Below are 16091 nucleotides of genomic sequence, written 5' to 3' on the forward strand. Positions count from 1 at the left end.
CCTCTCGATCAACCAATGCGACGATGAACGATAGGTTTCTTTGTCATGTTGCGTCACTGTAAGCAAACCGTTTGGTAAGCTTACGTGTAGCTGTGGGGCCAGCCTGTTGTATAGGTGAGAAACGCCGCATGTCAGTGACTGTGCTTTAGCACGTTGTTACCGCACTGTGGCCGAAACCAGGCTGGGAGAACGCGTTTCGGAAGAACCACCTCCTGACATAGGGCACGAGCGACACGGCTATATTGCATATACTCTGTTCGTGAGCCCTACCAGGGATCAAAAGCGCTCATTCATATGTTGTGGAGTGTATGGGGAAGCATCGGCACCTTTGTCTCCTGCGCTGCAGGACAGCGCGTATCCTGAGTCCATCCATGTAGGAAGAGGAGAAGGTTGAGGCATTTGAAATCAACAAGCCAGTCTTCTGCCTTGATCTTCTAATGTTAGCCTGGACGATCGCACGAGTTCGTTCCAAACGCGAGCGTGGACACAAACGCAGCTAAGGTTCGCGGAGAGTAGGATGCCTCGGAGCGCTCAGTAGTGTGAACGAAGGAACGTCCACGGTTACGATTGCTCCGTCCTAAGGCAGGAAACACGTCAGAACCTGGAGAGCCACACATCGAGACACCGCGACTAAGCTTGCTTGGGATGCCGATAGCGGCTGACGGGCAAGGGCCGCCGTCTACAGATGTGTTCGTGAAGATACTGCAGCAGTGCAAACATGTCAGTATAAAGAGAGAACCGTTGAGCAGGCTATAGTCTCAGCAACCGCAAAACACCCAGCGACCAATCTGCCACTCGAGTCATCGATGTCTCAACTCCAAGAACTCGCTCGTCGCCTGACCTCGGCTGGCTACGCGCTGCATCCCGAGGGAACGGCCACGTACACGCTGAACACGGACGATGGCACCGTGGTCTTGATGCACTGGACGGGAGACAGTGTCGGTAGCGAAGAGTTGATTACGACGTCCGCCCGTGCGGGTTCCACAGCCGCGTATATCCCTACTCCCGATGGCGGCATAGTCGCCTGCATCACCGACTCTTCCACTGTCGCCGTCCTCCACTACGATGAAGATGAGGAGGAATGGGTCGAGGCCGACGGCCTCCCGCAATGCGAGGTCGACCCCAACGGCCAGCTCGTCGCATGTTTGGACTCTACTGCTTCGGTCGTTGTTGCGTTCCAGAACGATGCGGGAGATTTGATCTGCCTGCAGGAGTCTGATGAAGACGAGTCTTGGACTACGACGGAAATTCAGGGCGCTCGAAAGCCCGCCGCGGGCACTCCCCTCTCCATCCGCATCGATTTCGACAGCCTTGCTCTTCAGGTCTTCTACATTGCTGAGAGCGACGGCGCAGTGCATGGTGCCACCAGGCTCCATGGCGCTACGCTCTGGGAAGACACCGTTGTGCTGCCCACCGGCGGCAGCGAGTCGCTCAAACGTCTCCTGGTAATGAACGGGCCCAACGGGGCGGCCGACTACATGGCGTACGCACTCACCAGCGCGGACAACGTCGTGCAGTTGACGGCTGGGGAAGCGGTCAACGACCTCGGACACGTTGGGAAGGATGGAGTCCTCGTACCGAGCACCACAGCGGAGTGTTGTATGCATATTTTTGGGCTGGTGATCAACCTCAACTTCAGCCTCACTATAGGCGTCGAATCCAAAAAACGACGGTTCTTCAGATAGCCACATACTGTAATTCGTCGTCGTGAATGCTGGTTCGATAGATTCTGCATGCATTGTTGCAATTCGGTACTGTTTCTCGCTTCAGTCCTGATCATTGTTGTAATACTTGTGTCTACTCACCGTACTGTCCCCGATCCGCTATGCAATCGTCACCAACACGCATAGAAGCATGGTGTGAGCACATTGGAAACGTAGAGGTGCGACCGTATAAGGCTGTCGCGGCTGAGCGTGCTGCTGGTCCTGGTGCCACCACGAGGACTGTCCAAACCGACCATGGACAGGTTCTGCTCGTGGGTATGCTTCACATTGACTATGCGGACCGATGCCTACCGGCATGAATGAAGGTGAATTGCGAGACCATTTGTACAAGGTCTGGCCCGTGAGCTGCTAGAACACGCGCATCGGTACTCCGTGGCTATCAACCCTTTACGCTGCACATCAGGATGCCAGCCATACCCAGATGCCCACAGGCCGACATAGGACCAGACCTGATCCAACGAGATGTCATCCGGGTATCGCGCCTCACCGACAGGCCCGCACCAGTCAAAGTCAATCAACTTGACCTCGCCACCCTCCGTGACCAATACGCTCGGCTCGCGTAAATCCCAAACACGAACCCAGGAGCATGTAGCGTCTTGATGGCGTTGCGGAGTGAGAGGTAGAACCCAGGGGGCTAATCGCCATGTCGCCTTCGACGTAGTCCGTGACGATCACCCTCATCCCGACGCTCTCGACCTTGGCGCATAACCGTAATAGCGGGGCGAAACCACAATTGTACGTCAATCGGTGTGCCTCTTCCCCGTACGTTTCGGTGAATTTGACCACGACTCCGGTGGATGCTGTATCGTCTGGACCGTGTACCGTAGCGAGAAAGACCGGCTTGGACCATATGTCGGATGTGAGGCGACCAGTATAGCGCAGCTCGAACCTTTGACCAGCACTATCAAGATACTCGCTGAAGCACGGCCTGATGAGCTTGGGCGGCGAATAACTGGGCGCTTTGCGAGACGAGGAGTGTAGTGTAGCGGCGGATGGATGTGGAGGCGTGTGTGTATTGCTGACGAAGCCGAGCCGGCTACTTCTGTATGGGAGGCTCGATGTCGCTGCAGTTGTTGTGTTCCGCGCCATATTCGGATAATCAAAATGCGTATTCAGGTCGGTGATGCAGATCTTCAGTGCGCGAAAAAGCCTCGCTGCCTCACGCACGGCTAGCGCGGTCGGTGAGCAGCCATCCAGCGAAGGGCGAGGAGAGGGGACAGGTTTATAGGCCGGTGATTGTACAAGGCATCTATGCGGCCTTCTCGCCGTGTCTGCCGAAGCTCGCTAACGTGAGCCCCGGACGAGGGAGCGCGCCGTTAGCTACCAGCCGCAGCAATAATCTTCTGATCTGGTACGCTCGTCAGAGGTGTTACTTCCCAAGAGGACCCGCACTCACTTGCTTAGTAGCTAGGCTCAACATCTTCATCCACCGTATCAAGAGACGTTGCTTGGTGGGCAATGAGAGCTGACACGACTATGGGGCGTAAGAAATGACGACCGCATAAGAAAGTCGCTAACGTACAGAGGACACACAGCAGCTGTGCTTCCCGTTCATATGTGCGCTTGAGAACTCTGGTCTTGGTCTTGTTCCGATGTTTGCATCGTTTATATATTGATAGGCTTACACTACCTCGGCCGCGCTTGCACCGGGAGGGTACAGTCAACAACCTATAAAGAAAGTTAGACATTTCAGGTACTGAGCATAGAGAACGCTTGTCTCACATGATTTGTACCGACCTAGACCTTGTCAAAGTCTATGTCGCTTTCGACCGGATTAGTATGCTGCGGGTGCCCGCGAATCTCCTCCAATAAAGCGGCCTCAACGTCCGACACCTTCGGGTACTCGGCCGTTGCATTGCCGTGCGTGATGGTCTCGGTATCAAAAAGTGCCCGAAGCGTCAAGGCCTGCAGCAGCATAGCAAACTAGAGGGGAAACTCGAAAGCAGTCATAGCCGCTGAGCGTTGACGTTGAGAGTCGAGACGCGAAAGTGGCGGATGTGTGCATGTGATGCGCATTTCAAAGTCCGCTGTATTCGAAGATCGCCTTCCATTAAGTAACTTATCCACCGGCAGCTCTTTACAGGCAGACACTTGGCAGACACTGTAGAGATGGCATCCTCGCTCGGCAAACGGAAGGAAAGGGAAGAAGAAGGGGAATTTCATGGGTACGTATTCAACGTTGACTGCTGTGCTACTGGACTTATTTGCAAGCGAGTAGATCGACGCTTTTTGTGTCGAATCTACCATACACAGCAACATCTACGGATTTGCAGACCCTCTTCTCTGACTTCGCACCTGTACGGTCTGCATTTGTCGTGCTTGAACCCGGCTCAGGAGTATCAAAAGGCGTCGGCTACGTTTCATTCGCCATTAAAGAAGATGCGCAAATGGCTTCCGACAAGATCGCGGAGGAGGGACTCGTGCTTGATGGGAGGCAGCTGAGGGCTCAATGGGCGGACTCAAAGGTGAGTACGCGAACGTATCCTAGCGCGTGAGATGCCAATATATTGCTGCCTAGATCAGAGACAAATCCCAAGTCAAGGTCAAACACCCGACGCAGTCGCCTGTGAAGACCGAAGCCAAGTCTCCAGCCCCTCGACCTCAGCCGCTTGCATCGAAAGACCCTCTTGCTATACGCACAGTGGTAATCTCAGGTCTTCCTCCGTCAGTAGACTCCAAGGCGCTATGGAAGAAGATCCGTAAACTCCAGGGCGGTGAGAAGGTGGAGTGGCCGGTCAAAATAAGTAGTGGAGAGGAAGACAGCGAAATAGGTACGTAGGCATATCCCATTTCATCCACGAGTGCATACTAAACTACGCTCGTACAGCTCATGCACTATTCGCGACACCGGCCGCCGCATCAGAGGCTGTCAACAAACTTCATGCGCACGTATTCAAAGGTTCTTTGCTTTCGGCGACCCTAAAAAAGCGACTGGACGGCCTAGCCAAAGCCCCCTCCAAGGCCATGAAGGCTGCCGCACCAAAGCCCGATGCAAAGGGCGCAGCCCCGAGTCGTGCGAGCCGGCTCATCGTGCGTAACCTACCGTTCAACACCACAGAGCAGGATCTCCGCGCCGTGTTTCTCCCCTTCGGACCGATCTACTCCGTTGACATCCCGCTCAAGGACAGCGAGGGCGAGGGCAAGCCCCGCGCGAAGGGCTTCGCGTTCGTCTGGATGCTCAGCCGCAAGGACGCGGAGCGCGCGATGGAGGGGGCCAATGGAATGAAAGTCTATGCGGGCATGGCGGTGCGCTTAGTGACGGACAAGCAGAAAAAGAAGAAGCAGCGGAGGGAGGAGGAAAAGGCAGAGAAAGCGGCGAAGGGCCAGGGCGAGTTGGAAGAGGAGGACGAAGGGCCGGAGACTCGGGGGAAGGAGCGGGTAATCGCGGTCGACTGGGCGTTGAGCAAGGACAAGTGGCAGGCGGAGAAGGCGAAGCTGGAGCAGGAAGGCGCAGACGTGCAGATGGAGGATGAGAGCGATGGGGGGAGCGAGAGCGAGGAGTCTGACAGCGACGATGAGCAGATCGGAGTACACGAAGACGGTGGTAGTGATGAGGGCAGTGGGAGTGACAGCGATGAAGATGACCTGACGGGCGCGGAGGAGAGTGAAGGGGATGAGGACCGGGAAAAGCCTGCGCTACCTCCTCCGGAAAGCGGCACCACGCTATTCGTTCGGAATGTCCCTTTCGAGGCGACAGAAGACGAGCTGCGAACATTGTGAGTACGGTCTAATATTGTGCCTGACAACCTCGCTCACAGCCCTCAGATTCCGTTCCTTTGGACCTCTTCGGTACGCTCGCATTACGATGGATCATGAGATTGGTCGTTCTCGCGGGACTGGCTTCGTCTGCTTCTGGAATAAAGCCGACGCAGACAAGGCCGTCGAGCAGAGTGAGATCCTACGTGCCGAGATGCTGGGAGACAACGACAAGGTCGCAGCAGTACGTTCTACCACTCGTCCCCTTCTTGCAGTTCATGGATTGTTGCGTCGACAGCCCAAGAAAAATCCCTTCAAACTGCCTTCCTTGCTAACCCCGGATCCGTCCTCGTCAATAGCACAGAACCTCGTTCTTCACGGCCGAACATTGGATGTGAACCGTGCTGTAACAAGGGACGAAGCCAGCAAGCTCAAGGAGGCGGGCGAAAGACAACGAGAGAAGGCAGACAAGCGCAATCTCTATCTCCTCCGGGAGGGCAGTGAGTACACGTCGTAGTCTCGCAGCAACAATTCTTCTGATTACCCCTGCAGTCATCTTGCCGAACGCGCCCGCTGCCGAGTCTGTAGGACCAGCAGAGGTGGAGAGACGGGCACAGTCGTTCAACGCTCGAAGAGCACTCCTCCGCTCGAACCCATCACTATACGTCTCGAAGACACGACTAAGCATCCGCCAGCTGCCGCTCTTTGCGACCGAGCGCATGCTGAAGAGACTTGCTGTGCACGCCGTTCGCGCCTTCGAGAAGGAGGTCAAGGGGGGCGCACGGGATCCACTGACTCCCGACGAGCTCGCAGAGTCGGTCGAACCTGCCAACGAAGACGAGACCATCAAGAATGACGGCAGTGTGAAGTCGAAGACGTTGAAGGGTCATGGGAAAGAGAAGAAGGCTGGCCGCGACACGGGTGTCCAGCAAGCCAAGATCGTGCGCCAGGCAGACCGCGTCGACCCTGTGACGGGCAAAGGGCGCAGTAGAGGCTACGGCTTCTTGGAGATGACGAAACATGCAGACGCTCTGCGAGTGCTCAGATGGGCGAACAACAATCCCGAGGTCGGCAGACTGTTCGAAGAGTGGTGGAAGGCCGAGCTGGAGGATATGGCGAAGAACGAGAAGAAGAAGCCGCAGAAGGATGAGGCGCGGTTGAAGCGGTTGAAAGACGAGCTGGAAAAGGGCGCGCCCGTCAAGAGCAGAGGGACCCTTATTGTCGAGTTCTCCATCGAGAACGTGCAAGTCGTTCAACGACGGGATACTCGACAGCGCGAAAAACAACCAGTATGTCATCTGGCCTCGCAATGAGGTGCTTCGACTCAGGCTGACGTTTTGTCCAGGAACCTGGTATCTCGACACGACGACAGCGCGTAACGTCGTCTCCGGCTGTCAAGACGGAGAAGACTGAGGAGCGACCTAGCAAAAAGCGACGAGTGCCGGACCCATCGCAGCCGCAAGTGAAGAAGTCTGAGTCGAATGAAGTTCCCAAGGCTGGTCAACAGATTGGCTCTCTCATCGGTAGGAAACGGAAAGAAAAGAAGTCAAAGCGGGGCTGAGCCTGAACAACTACATGCATATGTATTTCCGTTTCTGCTTCGTGCCTACATTCATACATACTCGTTTTTGTGCGTTGTGCGTGTTGCTTCCGGCCGAGGACGACGACGAAGACCTGTCCCATTCTCGAGGTTGGCGTGCCCGGGAATCTGATGATCGACATCATTGCATGATGTTCATCCTATCGCCTCGGTGAGCGCGTGGCTCGGGTACTTGAACGAACGATGAGTGGGTTCAGCGACGTTAAGCAGGGTGCGTATTTGGCGCCTTACAGTGGTCTTTGGCAATGGCTCTTCGTCTACCAACTGGTCGATGGTTGTCTGAACACTGACTTGAATGTCCTTTGTTGACAGCTGGTCCATCCGTGTGATGTGCTACGAGAAAGATGAGACCACTTACCCTGGCGCAAGTTCTGTCCGTGTTGACCTTCCCGCCGAGGAACTTCGCTACGGATCCCGCTACCGAGATGATCCCTTCTCCTCGCGGTCCGTCATTCTCTCGGAGACCACGCCTCGCGTTGAGGGTAGCTAGGAGCGCATTCAGGGAAACTACTTGCAGCGTTCAGCATGACGAAGACGTGGGGCTGTCATTGCGTACCCTTGGATAGGATAGAGTACAGAGCAATGTAGATGCAATTGTGCTGCATGACTGCGTACTGTGTACAAGACGTTCAGTAGGGTGACAAAGGGTGAGGGGCAATTTGTTACCGCAATCAGGCAGACCAGGGCGCATATGCTAGCCAGAGGTAACTCAGAGCCCCGGTGTGGAATTGGCATACGCTACTGACCTTGTCGTCGCACCCGTTTCAACGCTGTAGGCGATAAGTGTGCGCACGATGAAGCTTGTCCTGGAGCTAGAGATCAAAATAAGTGACACAACCCGATATTGTAGGTGCATTGTCGCGTGCGTACTTGGAAGCGGCCCTCAGATGCTTCCTCAAGATGGCGTAAAGAGATGCCGCTATGAGGACGTTCCCGCAAACGCTGTTGATGAGCCCCGCATAGACCAAACCCTGCAATCAAGCTCGTCAAGACGAGTGTGTGTCACGCGATGGAAGAGCTCACCGATACTTCTTTGCTTCTGAATGCATCAACCGTCTGTGCAGAGACACTGTCCACACATGTTAGGCATGTGTGATACACGTGAAGTTGCAAGTAACTGTACATTTTGGCCATGAGACCTGGACAACATAGTGCACTAATCAGCATGTAGGCGACTGTGACGTGCAATGCTAGTACACGCACCGCAATTTAATGCTGATCATGCCCATGGTTCTGTTGATCCTTTGCATTGTCTTCCGATGAGGTGAAGACATACCGAATATCGTTATGCTGTTGACCGCCTATCACAAAGTCATGAATCCTAAGCAGCCGTGACCACTATCGGGGAGCGCACCATTGCTATGGCGAGTGTAGTGTTCCTCTGGCTCACTGCAGCTCATGCATCAGGTTCAATGGCATTAGGTAGAAATAAGCGCACTCACATTTCCAAATCCGATGACAGAATATGCTGCGAACGCAAACAATGTCATGGATCATCACTTGTTCACTCGAGTAAAGTACGCCACCTCCGAACAATGAAGTCGCTCAATCCCTGTGGCACGCTGCTTAGCAGGCTTCCAAATGCACAGATGACTGTTGGACCGTACAGTCAAAAGTATGATTGTCTACTCGACATGTCAGTGGGCTATTCATCTCTGTGAAGCTGACAGAAGAACACGAGCATCAACATACCGGGAAACACCTGTTCAAGTCTGAGATACGTTGGGAGGGGCCGAAAACAACTCACCATAGGATTCGATCGATCGCCGTTGAGTTGGACAGATCAGTAACGACGTAGGTGAAGGTAAGATGGCTGAACAACGCGAGTTGTAGAGTGTCGATAATCCTTTGTATCTGTTAGTGCATCCACGGATCTCGCAGCAGACGGCGCCCTTCACTCTCACCAACATAATGATAACTGCGATGATGTAAAGCATACCATGAAAAGTCCGGCAAACATGGCAAAGACTTGTTACTCACCAGAATACCCAAAATCAAGCTATCTGAAGCGCGATACATCAAATAGTTGTATGTTTGTACTGTGATCACTCCGAATAGCCTGTTGTGCTAAGTCATAATGAGTAGACAAAGTTCTGATTGAGGCTCTCACATAGAATCCGCGATGTTTCCTGATCGTGATATATACGCAAGTTGCGTGGTCAGCTAAGTATTTGGAGTGTATCAGCACTTACCTAGAAAGAATGATCCCAGATTGACCTGTATCGGGTCATCAGCAGCGGTGTCGGACATGTTCGTGGTACTTGTTGCACGTAGGGCAGCTTAGGCGATAGCGCGGCCGCTTAAGTACTTGAGGGCTCTTATAGATGTCCGAATACATGTTGAACGTGGTTTCGATAAATTGAGTTGGTCAGGTCATCTTGGTGCTAACTGTCAAACATGCAACAGTGTTCGTCCCAGGGCTCGGGATATCATGATATCTCGGACCATAGCTCCCACCTGGAGAGATAGAAGTGCGACGTCAATAACAAACCTTGTTGCTATATAGACACCTACCTTGACACGTCATTCCTACGAGCTCGGAGAGGAGAACCACAGGCAACAAATCGGGATCCGCAGTGACTGGGAAATCTTCCAATGTCCTGTGATGAAGGACCGTACGTTCACGTTGATTGCGTTCGGCACCCGTGAACTGCGCACGCTTCTAAGATGGCCTGGTATAGACAACGAACTAAGCACCCTCATCACGAGGGAATGTCCAATGATGATATAGTAAGAGACGAGTGGACATCCACCTCAGTCCAAGACCTACAAACCATGAAGGGTCTCCGTCAGCCTGAGGGTGAGTCATGGATGACATCCTGACCGTGACGGACGCTGGATGAGTGCACTACCCGCAACAGCGCTGACTGGAATCGAGGCCGATACTTCCAACTTTAAAACGGTGCCACCCCGGGCTCCACGCGCAGGGGAGGCGTTGATCGAAGAATCAATTCTACCTCGCCACGGCGCCATCATCCTTGATATCAAGGTACACGAATTCGTCGAAGTCCGTGAAACTGATTACACAGCCATATCACAGCAGTCGTTCGTTGGACTGATGTGTATCCGAGTCACCAAGCTTTCACTGCGGACGATGTGCATCTCTCGCACATAATCAACGTATACGTAGGCAACACAGGGAGGGGGCAATAGCCTTCAGCTGTACTCCGGTACTCACCTGCTAGGCACGCACACATCGACGAGATCTCGAGATACCGCACATGCATGCTATGATGTAGTGCAACAGAGACTCGGATCTGTCCAGCCCTTCTGTACCTGCATAGTTTAACAGCACTGCACTTCAGGCTCACTGCGCTGAGATGCCGTCTGCACAGGTACATGCATTGCTCCCGGCGCGGCCAGATGTCAGTGGGCCAAGCCTACTTCATGGAGAGGTCAGAAAGCATTCTCAACTGAGACGTGGAGCCTACGTCGACCACTCTGCAGCACTGCTACATGTTGCAGTGAATGATTTGCGGCGACTCTGCTCCGATTGGACTTGACTGTGTTGAGAGTGAATGCACACGAGACACCAGAGAAATCCACGGTGGTGGCGGGACACGGTTGTATGTAGTACCTTCATCGACTGGTATACTAAACGCTGAAAGCAATATCAACAAAAGCTGATATCCTGGCATAATACCAAATATCGGGATCTGAAACGATTGTTTTCGGGGTTTCAATTAAGGCACATTGCTCTGGCGGGACCGCGGGACCGCAGCCTGAGCTCACGCTCAACGTGCGCTCTTCGATTGCATTAACAACTCCTCCGAGTCCTACCGTCGTCACTCGTTACCTTCGCTTCTTGTAAATGTTGCAATGGCTGTGAACGGCCACCGGCACTCAACATCGGTGTCTCAAGCCCAAAATCACAAAGCTCAGCTCGCCAACGCTTATAATGAACTCGGGAAGGAGCTTTCATCCCAGAAGATTCGGGTAGTTGGGAACTACACACTAGGGAAGGTCATCGGCGAAGGTGTGTAGCAGGCGTGTCGCGTATTTGACCCTCTACCTAAGCGACTTGCAGGGACGTACGGTAAAGTGCGTCTCGGAGTGCACCGCTTGACCGGAACCCGTGTCGCCATCAAGCAGATCCCGAAAGCAATGTCCGCCTCCTTAACACGAGAGATACACCACCACCGCCAGCTTCATCACCCTCACATCACTCAGTTATACGAGGTCATTGCAACCGAATCCAACATATGGCTTGTCACGGAGCTCTGTTCCGGGGGCGAGCTATTCGATTTCCTCGCGGAGAAGGGCAGGCTCAACGAGGAGGAAGCGCGCGTCATATTCGGCCAGCTATGCCTCGCGGTTGCCTACGTGCACTCCAAGGGCATCGTCCACCGCGATCTCAAGCTCGAGAACGTCCTACTTGACGAGCACTGCCGTTTGAAGCTCGGAGACTTCGGCTTTACACGCGAATTCGAGCGCGGAATCCTGCTGGAGACGTTTTGCGGGACAACAGGATATGCGTCTCCGGAGATGCTCATGGCCAAGAAGTACCTCGGTCCAGAAGTCGACGTATGGTCCCTCGGAGTGATACTCTACACCCTCTTGACTGGTACGCTGCCCTTCGACGACGACGACGAGAATGTGATGAAAGAGAAGGTCATCCGAGGAGAGTTTGAGGATCCAGAGTGGTTGTCGGATGGTATGTGTACACTACGCGAATATCCGATGTAGGGCTCACCCCTGTGCAGAACCTCGCGACTTGCTCCAGTCGATCCTGCAAACCGACCCCGACAAGCGCGCAACGATCGCTCAAATACTCGCACATCCCTGGTTCACCCAAGGGACTGCCTTACCCGTCGATCCCACTGCCTCGCAGACGAGCCTTGCTATTCCATCACGGCCTGCGTCTGCCCCCTTAGTCCGACCGCCGTCACAGCTGAACTCGGCAGTTTCAGGGTCCACCTACCACTCTGCCTCTTCAGAATTCCCTACGACGTCGCCCACAACGCCAGATGACTCTACAAATGACCTGTTCTCACAGGACACCGAAACGCCTCGGAAGAGTGCTGACATCATGCGAGACGTCGACCAGTCCCTCGATGACAGTTTGGAGCAGACGCCGTCCCGCCCTCCCATACAGAGACAAGGATCCAGTGTCATGTCGAGCTCATCCAAGGTACCGCCGGTGTTACCCACCCGTACTCCAGCGCGCACCAAGAGACGTTCGGTATCCTCGACGTTGTCTGATCCCACGACGCCTACGTTCGACAAGTCTTCTGCACCTGTCCTCCCGCAAGATTTCTCTTCTGTACTCAACACGCCGGCTCCGATCATCTTCTCGACACCCCTCGAGCGTGACCTCCTGAACTCAATGAGTGCGCTGGGGCTCGACGCCGCTCAAATCGTCCATTCCGTCCTGAGCGACGCCTGCGATGCTACGGGTGCGCTTTGGTGGATGCTGAAGCGCAAGGCAGAGAGGCGCGTGTTGGAGGAAGGCGTGAAGCCTATGACCGAACTCGTCGAGTCCTCAGACGAGGTCAAGTCTGCGGGCGAACTGAAGCATGGACGACGGGAAGAGGAACGGAAACAAGAGCGTGCCAACGACAAGGACAGCGGCGAGCGCCGTTCCCGCGAGACACCGGCCAGGAATTCCATACCTACCGCGCTCGCACAGGCCGTCTCCGCCCCTGAACTGCAGTTGATCCCTCCTACGCCCATTGCGGCTACCACAGTTCGTCCAAGGACCCCTCCGAGGGCGAAGTCTCCTACCGATGCACTGTTGTCGCCGACGCCGTCCATGGCGGACATATCAATTCGCTCTGGCCCATCTACTCCTGGTAGTAGTATGAAGGACAAAGAAAAGGATCAAGGATCGAGGGGCAGGAAGGCGCGTTCGGGGAGCGTGAGCATCATGCAACGCGCGACGACTGCACTGGAGGCAGCAGGGCTGGTACGGAAGAAGTCATCGGAGGGTGTGCGAGACAGTGCAGACAGGCGGCCAGCCACCGCCGAGGAGCCTCGAGCATCGCACGGCAGCGCCTCGAGTAGGCTGTTGAAAAGCCCGCCTCTGAAGCCCAAGGACGCAGGAGTACCGACTACGCCTCCGCCATCCACCAGCACTGTGAACGTGCAGGCTGAAACCGGCTCTCCGTGGGTCATGGCCGGTGCCAGGTCATCGCCTCCTCCCAATGGAACCGACTCACCGCGAGATACACTTTCTGCCCTTCCGAACATCACAGGAAACAAAGGCCTCGGTGCGAGCCGCAATCGCGCAAGCCTATTGTCGGCATTCCGTATGTGGTTCAAGGAAGATCCGAAAGGCAAGCGCAAGGAAGAGCCCGTATTGACCTCGCAGAGTATGGCACAGAATCGCCAGCTCAACAGTCCGGGTCCTTCAACCCCCATAGCTGGGCGAGGTCGAGGAACCGTCAAGCGACGAGCCAGCGGGAACCGAGGCAAGTTGTCCTCAGGTAGGAACGCGAACAACCGCGCCAAGCGGGCATCGGCGTCATCACGGCGGTCGAGTAGTGTCAATTCGAAGCGTTCTTCTGTACAGTCTGCGCAGTTCCCGACCTTCGACTCACCTGGATACACCGATGTCACGCGACGGAGGAGCGACGCGAGCCGACGGTCGTTCGGTAGCCATACGCCGAACTCGGAGCGAGAAGAGTACGTCTCGCGGCCGTCGTCCGTACAGAGCTTCATGGGACATCGGCATCGGAAGTCGCCCTCCGCTAGCTCAGCGGGCTCGATGCATCCTGGGCGCACGGCGTCACCACTGCCGAAGTACCATCGAAGAGGGGGATCCGGTTCCTCTACGCGTGTTGTCAGGCAGACTCATGCACCACCACCACACATAGGGCACCTCCGCTCAAATTCTGCGTCTTCAGCGCACTCACTGACGTCCTCGCGGCCCGGGTCGATATACGACTTTAGCGAGAGCGAGAGCAGGCGGAACAGCTCGCCGAACCGTCCGCCCGGCCGACGCTCTCTCGAGGAGAGCCAGACCCCGCGGCGACAACATGCTCCAACCTCCTTCGTCGCGCGCAAGCGCGAGACGCCCTTCGGGCACCCGAACAGCAGCGGCACCGGATACCTCTCCTCGCTCGGCCGTTCGAGCTGGAAGAAGAGCTGGGGACACGAGCCGCCAGGTTGGCAGAACCGCGCGGCGTACTCTGCGATCGAGGTCCTGGCGGTCTCGCCGCCCGTCGACGGCGCACAGGGCATTCGGGACGTCTTCTCCGGGCGCGCGTCCCTGACCCTCGGCGATGAGAGCGACTGGGTCGACGAGGACGAGGAAGGGCCCGGCTTCGCGGGCGGGCTCGGGCAGATGCCCACTCATGCGAGCACGAGCACGAGCGTGGGCATCGCCACGAGCTCGCAGACCACGTACGCGTCGCCGTTCGTACCCCGCGCGCCCGAGGTGCCGATGCTATCCGCGCCGCCGAGAGGCCACGCAGGGCGCCAGGGCGGGAAACGCGGGAATGCGGGGCTTGCGGCTCCGAGTACGAGTGGGCGTGCGCGCAGCAAGGCTGGGAGGTCGCCGATGGGGCGCACGTCACCCCTGCCTGACTCGTCGTTCGAGCAGACGGAGCAGCAGCGCAGCGGCCGGCGACAGCTGCCCGCGAGCCGCTCGGGCCCCGCGACCATCCAGGAGGATGACGAGGGCGAAGAGGAGTAGGGACTCCTACCGTCGGCTCTACGTCAGTATCGTTATGGATGTTATGTGCAGTAACTTATGTGCCGGAGTCGCATCTGAGCCGCGCTGGACGGGCAGCTGCTGTTCCTGTCTTGCCGTGGTTCGCATTGGCATTTTTGATAGCTTTACCCTTCGTTCGATTCTACGATACCCCGTTGTTGTCGTGTATTACCCCCAATGCATACTTGCACCTACATTACCAGGTCGGACCTACGTTTTTCTTAGTTTGTTGGCTGAAACATAAGCTCTCATATCATGTCTGCTATGGTCATCGATGCATGAATTTTGTAGTGTTCTATGGACGCTCTCCTTGTCATCATGGCGTCTGGACGGACCTCGGTCGAGATAGGCGTGCCTTGAGCTGCCGGACCCCGCGGATGCAACGTCACCGTCGTTTCGATGTTGCTCCGGGCCAGTGCATTCAGTCATCTTACTTGACATCACCCAGCGCATAGGCGGGCAATGCGCAGTCATGCGAGGGATGGAGGAATGGGAAAAGTAGTCCGCTTCAGCCGTACCCAGTAGAAACAGGAATTATAGTAGTACGTGCATAGATAAGTATCATGTATACAACACATCACACACAAGACAGACGGAGCATCAGGTCGTGACGTGACAGAACGGTGTCCAAGGGCCAAGATACGAGAGAGAGGTGGCGATCAATGGTGGGTCGCTTTCACGACGGAGACGACGATGATAATAATGATGATGGCAATGGCGACGCCGATGATGATGCGCATCTTCATATCCTTCCACCACATATTCTACAAACCAGAGGCATAAGTGTGGCGCGGAGCGTAGATTGTGTAACAACGCACCTTGCGTACACGGTTGGCTCCCCTGCGGAAGCCTTGTGCAGACACGGCGAGGTTGTCTGTGATACCGGTTAGCACAGCCCGCATCCGCAGCGCGCGGGTCCGACGACCCGACGAACGTCGACGAGGACTGAGTGCGCACCTGTTTTGTCTTGGAGCTGATCCAACCGCTCGCCTCGCTCCGCTACTTTGGTAATGTTCTCGCGCATGATACCAACGGTGTCGTCAATCTGCTGCTGGATAGCAGCCGTCTTGGCGTTGCCCGCGCCCGCGCTGCCAGCCGGGTTCGAGGAAGAACCGCCACGGGGAAGGTAAGGATCATAGGGTTCAGACCTGTATGCGCGTCACGTTTAGGACATGGTGAGCGAGCAGACGGGGTTAGAGGATGCGCGTGTCATGCTGGGTTGAGATACTGACATGGCTTTAAAGGGGGGATCTATGGTGCCGAGCGGGCGCGAATGAGCGAATGCTGGTAAGAGTCTGTCCAATGTCGTACTCACCGTATCAAACGATGTCAAGGGTGTTTGGAGCGTCGCACTGCGTCGTCGGTCGTTGGTGGTCGTCGTGAACGGCGAGGCGCGGCTGACGGCAGCCAGGTCCTG

The 16091-nt window shown here is 55.6% G+C and overlaps 6 protein-coding genes across 6 annotated transcripts; 3 read left to right on the forward strand and 3 right to left on the reverse strand.

The window, feature by feature from the left end:
* Positions 1 to 806: 806 nt before the first annotated feature.
* Positions 807 to 1685, forward strand: C8Q71DRAFT_863730 (uncharacterized protein; the record flags this gene model as incomplete). Its single annotated transcript, XM_047928222.1, has 1 exon — positions 807 to 1685. The coding sequence occupies one exon, from the start codon at positions 807 to 809 to the stop codon at positions 1683 to 1685; it is 879 nt and encodes a 292-aa protein (XP_047772431.1).
* Positions 1686 to 2010: 325 nt separating this feature from the next.
* C8Q71DRAFT_454827 (uncharacterized protein) lies at positions 2011 to 2973 on the reverse strand. The gene has a single exon (XM_047918651.1). The coding sequence runs from the start codon at positions 2811 to 2813 to the stop codon at positions 2235 to 2237; it is 579 nt and encodes a 192-aa protein (XP_047772432.1). The 5' UTR covers positions 2814 to 2973; the 3' UTR covers positions 2011 to 2234.
* Positions 2974 to 3798: 825 nt separating this feature from the next.
* C8Q71DRAFT_792489 (RNA-binding domain-containing protein) lies at positions 3799 to 7036 on the forward strand. Its single transcript, XM_047925421.1, has 8 exons — positions 3799 to 3889; positions 3943 to 4189; positions 4243 to 4495; positions 4552 to 5440; positions 5490 to 5664; positions 5719 to 5920; positions 5973 to 6709; positions 6766 to 7036. The coding sequence occupies exons 1-8, from the start codon at positions 3834 to 3836 to the stop codon at positions 6979 to 6981; spliced, it is 2775 nt and encodes a 924-aa protein (XP_047772433.1). The 5' UTR covers positions 3799 to 3833; the 3' UTR covers positions 6982 to 7036.
* Positions 7037 to 8866, reverse strand: C8Q71DRAFT_792509 (uncharacterized protein). Its single transcript, XM_047925422.1, has 15 exons — positions 8768 to 8866; positions 8628 to 8683; positions 8547 to 8572; positions 8463 to 8488; positions 8375 to 8409; positions 8297 to 8321; positions 8224 to 8235; positions 8144 to 8159; positions 8044 to 8089; positions 7891 to 7991; positions 7767 to 7832; positions 7687 to 7714; positions 7577 to 7634; positions 7252 to 7527; positions 7037 to 7191 (listed from the first exon to the last, which is right to left on the reverse strand). The coding sequence occupies exons 5-15, from the start codon at positions 8375 to 8377 to the stop codon at positions 7142 to 7144; spliced, it is 681 nt and encodes a 226-aa protein (XP_047772434.1). The 5' UTR covers positions 8378 to 8409; positions 8463 to 8488; positions 8547 to 8572; positions 8628 to 8683; positions 8768 to 8866; the 3' UTR covers positions 7037 to 7141.
* Positions 8867 to 10752: 1886 nt separating this feature from the next.
* On the forward strand, positions 10753 to 15151 carry C8Q71DRAFT_912167 (uncharacterized protein). Its single transcript, XM_047929177.1, has 3 exons — positions 10753 to 10996; positions 11048 to 11674; positions 11724 to 15151. Exons 1-3 carry the CDS (start codon positions 10840 to 10842, stop codon positions 14654 to 14656), a joined length of 3717 nt encoding a protein of 1238 aa, XP_047772435.1. The 5' UTR covers positions 10753 to 10839; the 3' UTR covers positions 14657 to 15151.
* On the reverse strand, positions 15152 to 16057 carry C8Q71DRAFT_792560 (synaptobrevin-like protein). The gene is made up of 5 exons (XM_047925423.1): positions 15990 to 16057; positions 15907 to 15925; positions 15632 to 15822; positions 15493 to 15548; positions 15152 to 15438 (listed from the first exon to the last, which is right to left on the reverse strand). Coding segments are annotated over exons 2-5 (354 nt in total). The 5' UTR covers positions 15909 to 15925; positions 15990 to 16057; the 3' UTR covers positions 15152 to 15333.
* Between the last annotated feature and the right edge of the window lie 34 nt (positions 16058 to 16091).

The sequence above is a fragment of the Rhodofomes roseus genome (assembly GCF_022264815.1).
Source record: "Rhodofomes roseus strain CIRM-BRFM 1785 chromosome Unknown C8Q71scaffold_47, whole genome shotgun sequence".
Taxonomy (NCBI): domain Eukaryota; kingdom Fungi; phylum Basidiomycota; class Agaricomycetes; order Polyporales; family Fomitopsidaceae; genus Rhodofomes; species Rhodofomes roseus.

Excerpts from the sequence above, each read along its gene's own strand:
- C8Q71DRAFT_792509 (XM_047925422.1), bottom strand. Across the intron at positions 7,833-7,890 it reads CATCTGAGGGCCGCTTCCAA|CTCCAGGACAAGCTTCATCG; the intron begins GTACGCACGCGA and ends TTTGATCTCTAG. Across the intron at positions 7,192-7,251 it reads AGCCATTGCCAAAGACCACT|TACCCGAGCCACGCGCTCAC; the intron begins GTAAGGCGCCAA and ends CGTTCGTTCAAG.
- C8Q71DRAFT_792489 (XM_047925421.1), top strand. The coding sequence starts at position 3,834 with ATGGCATCCTCGCTCGGCAAACGGAAGGAAAGGGAAGAAGAAGGGGAA. Across the intron at positions 5,665-5,718 it reads ACAACGACAAGGTCGCAGCA|CCCAAGAAAAATCCCTTCAA; the intron begins GTACGTTCTACC and ends TTGCGTCGACAG. Across the intron at positions 6,710-6,765 it reads GACAGCGCGAAAAACAACCA|GAACCTGGTATCTCGACACG; the intron begins GTATGTCATCTG and ends CGTTTTGTCCAG.
- C8Q71DRAFT_792560 (XM_047925423.1), bottom strand. Across the intron at positions 15,549-15,631 it reads TCAGCTCCAAGACAAAACAG|ACAACCTCGCCGTGTCTGCA; the intron begins GTGCGCACTCAG and ends CCGGTATCACAG. Across the intron at positions 15,439-15,492 it reads GAGCCAACCGTGTACGCAAG|AATATGTGGTGGAAGGATAT; the intron begins GTGCGTTGTTAC and ends TCTGGTTTGTAG.
- C8Q71DRAFT_912167 (XM_047929177.1), top strand. The coding sequence starts at position 10,840 with ATGGCTGTGAACGGCCACCGGCACTCAACATCGGTGTCTCAAGCCCAA. Across the intron at positions 10,997-11,047 it reads AGGGAAGGTCATCGGCGAAG|GGACGTACGGTAAAGTGCGT; the intron begins GTGTGTAGCAGG and ends AGCGACTTGCAG. Across the intron at positions 11,675-11,723 it reads TCCAGAGTGGTTGTCGGATG|AACCTCGCGACTTGCTCCAG; the intron begins GTATGTGTACAC and ends ACCCCTGTGCAG.
- C8Q71DRAFT_454827 (XM_047918651.1), bottom strand. The coding sequence starts at position 2,813 with ATGGCGCGGAACACAACAACTGCAGCGACATCGAGCCTCCCATACAGA.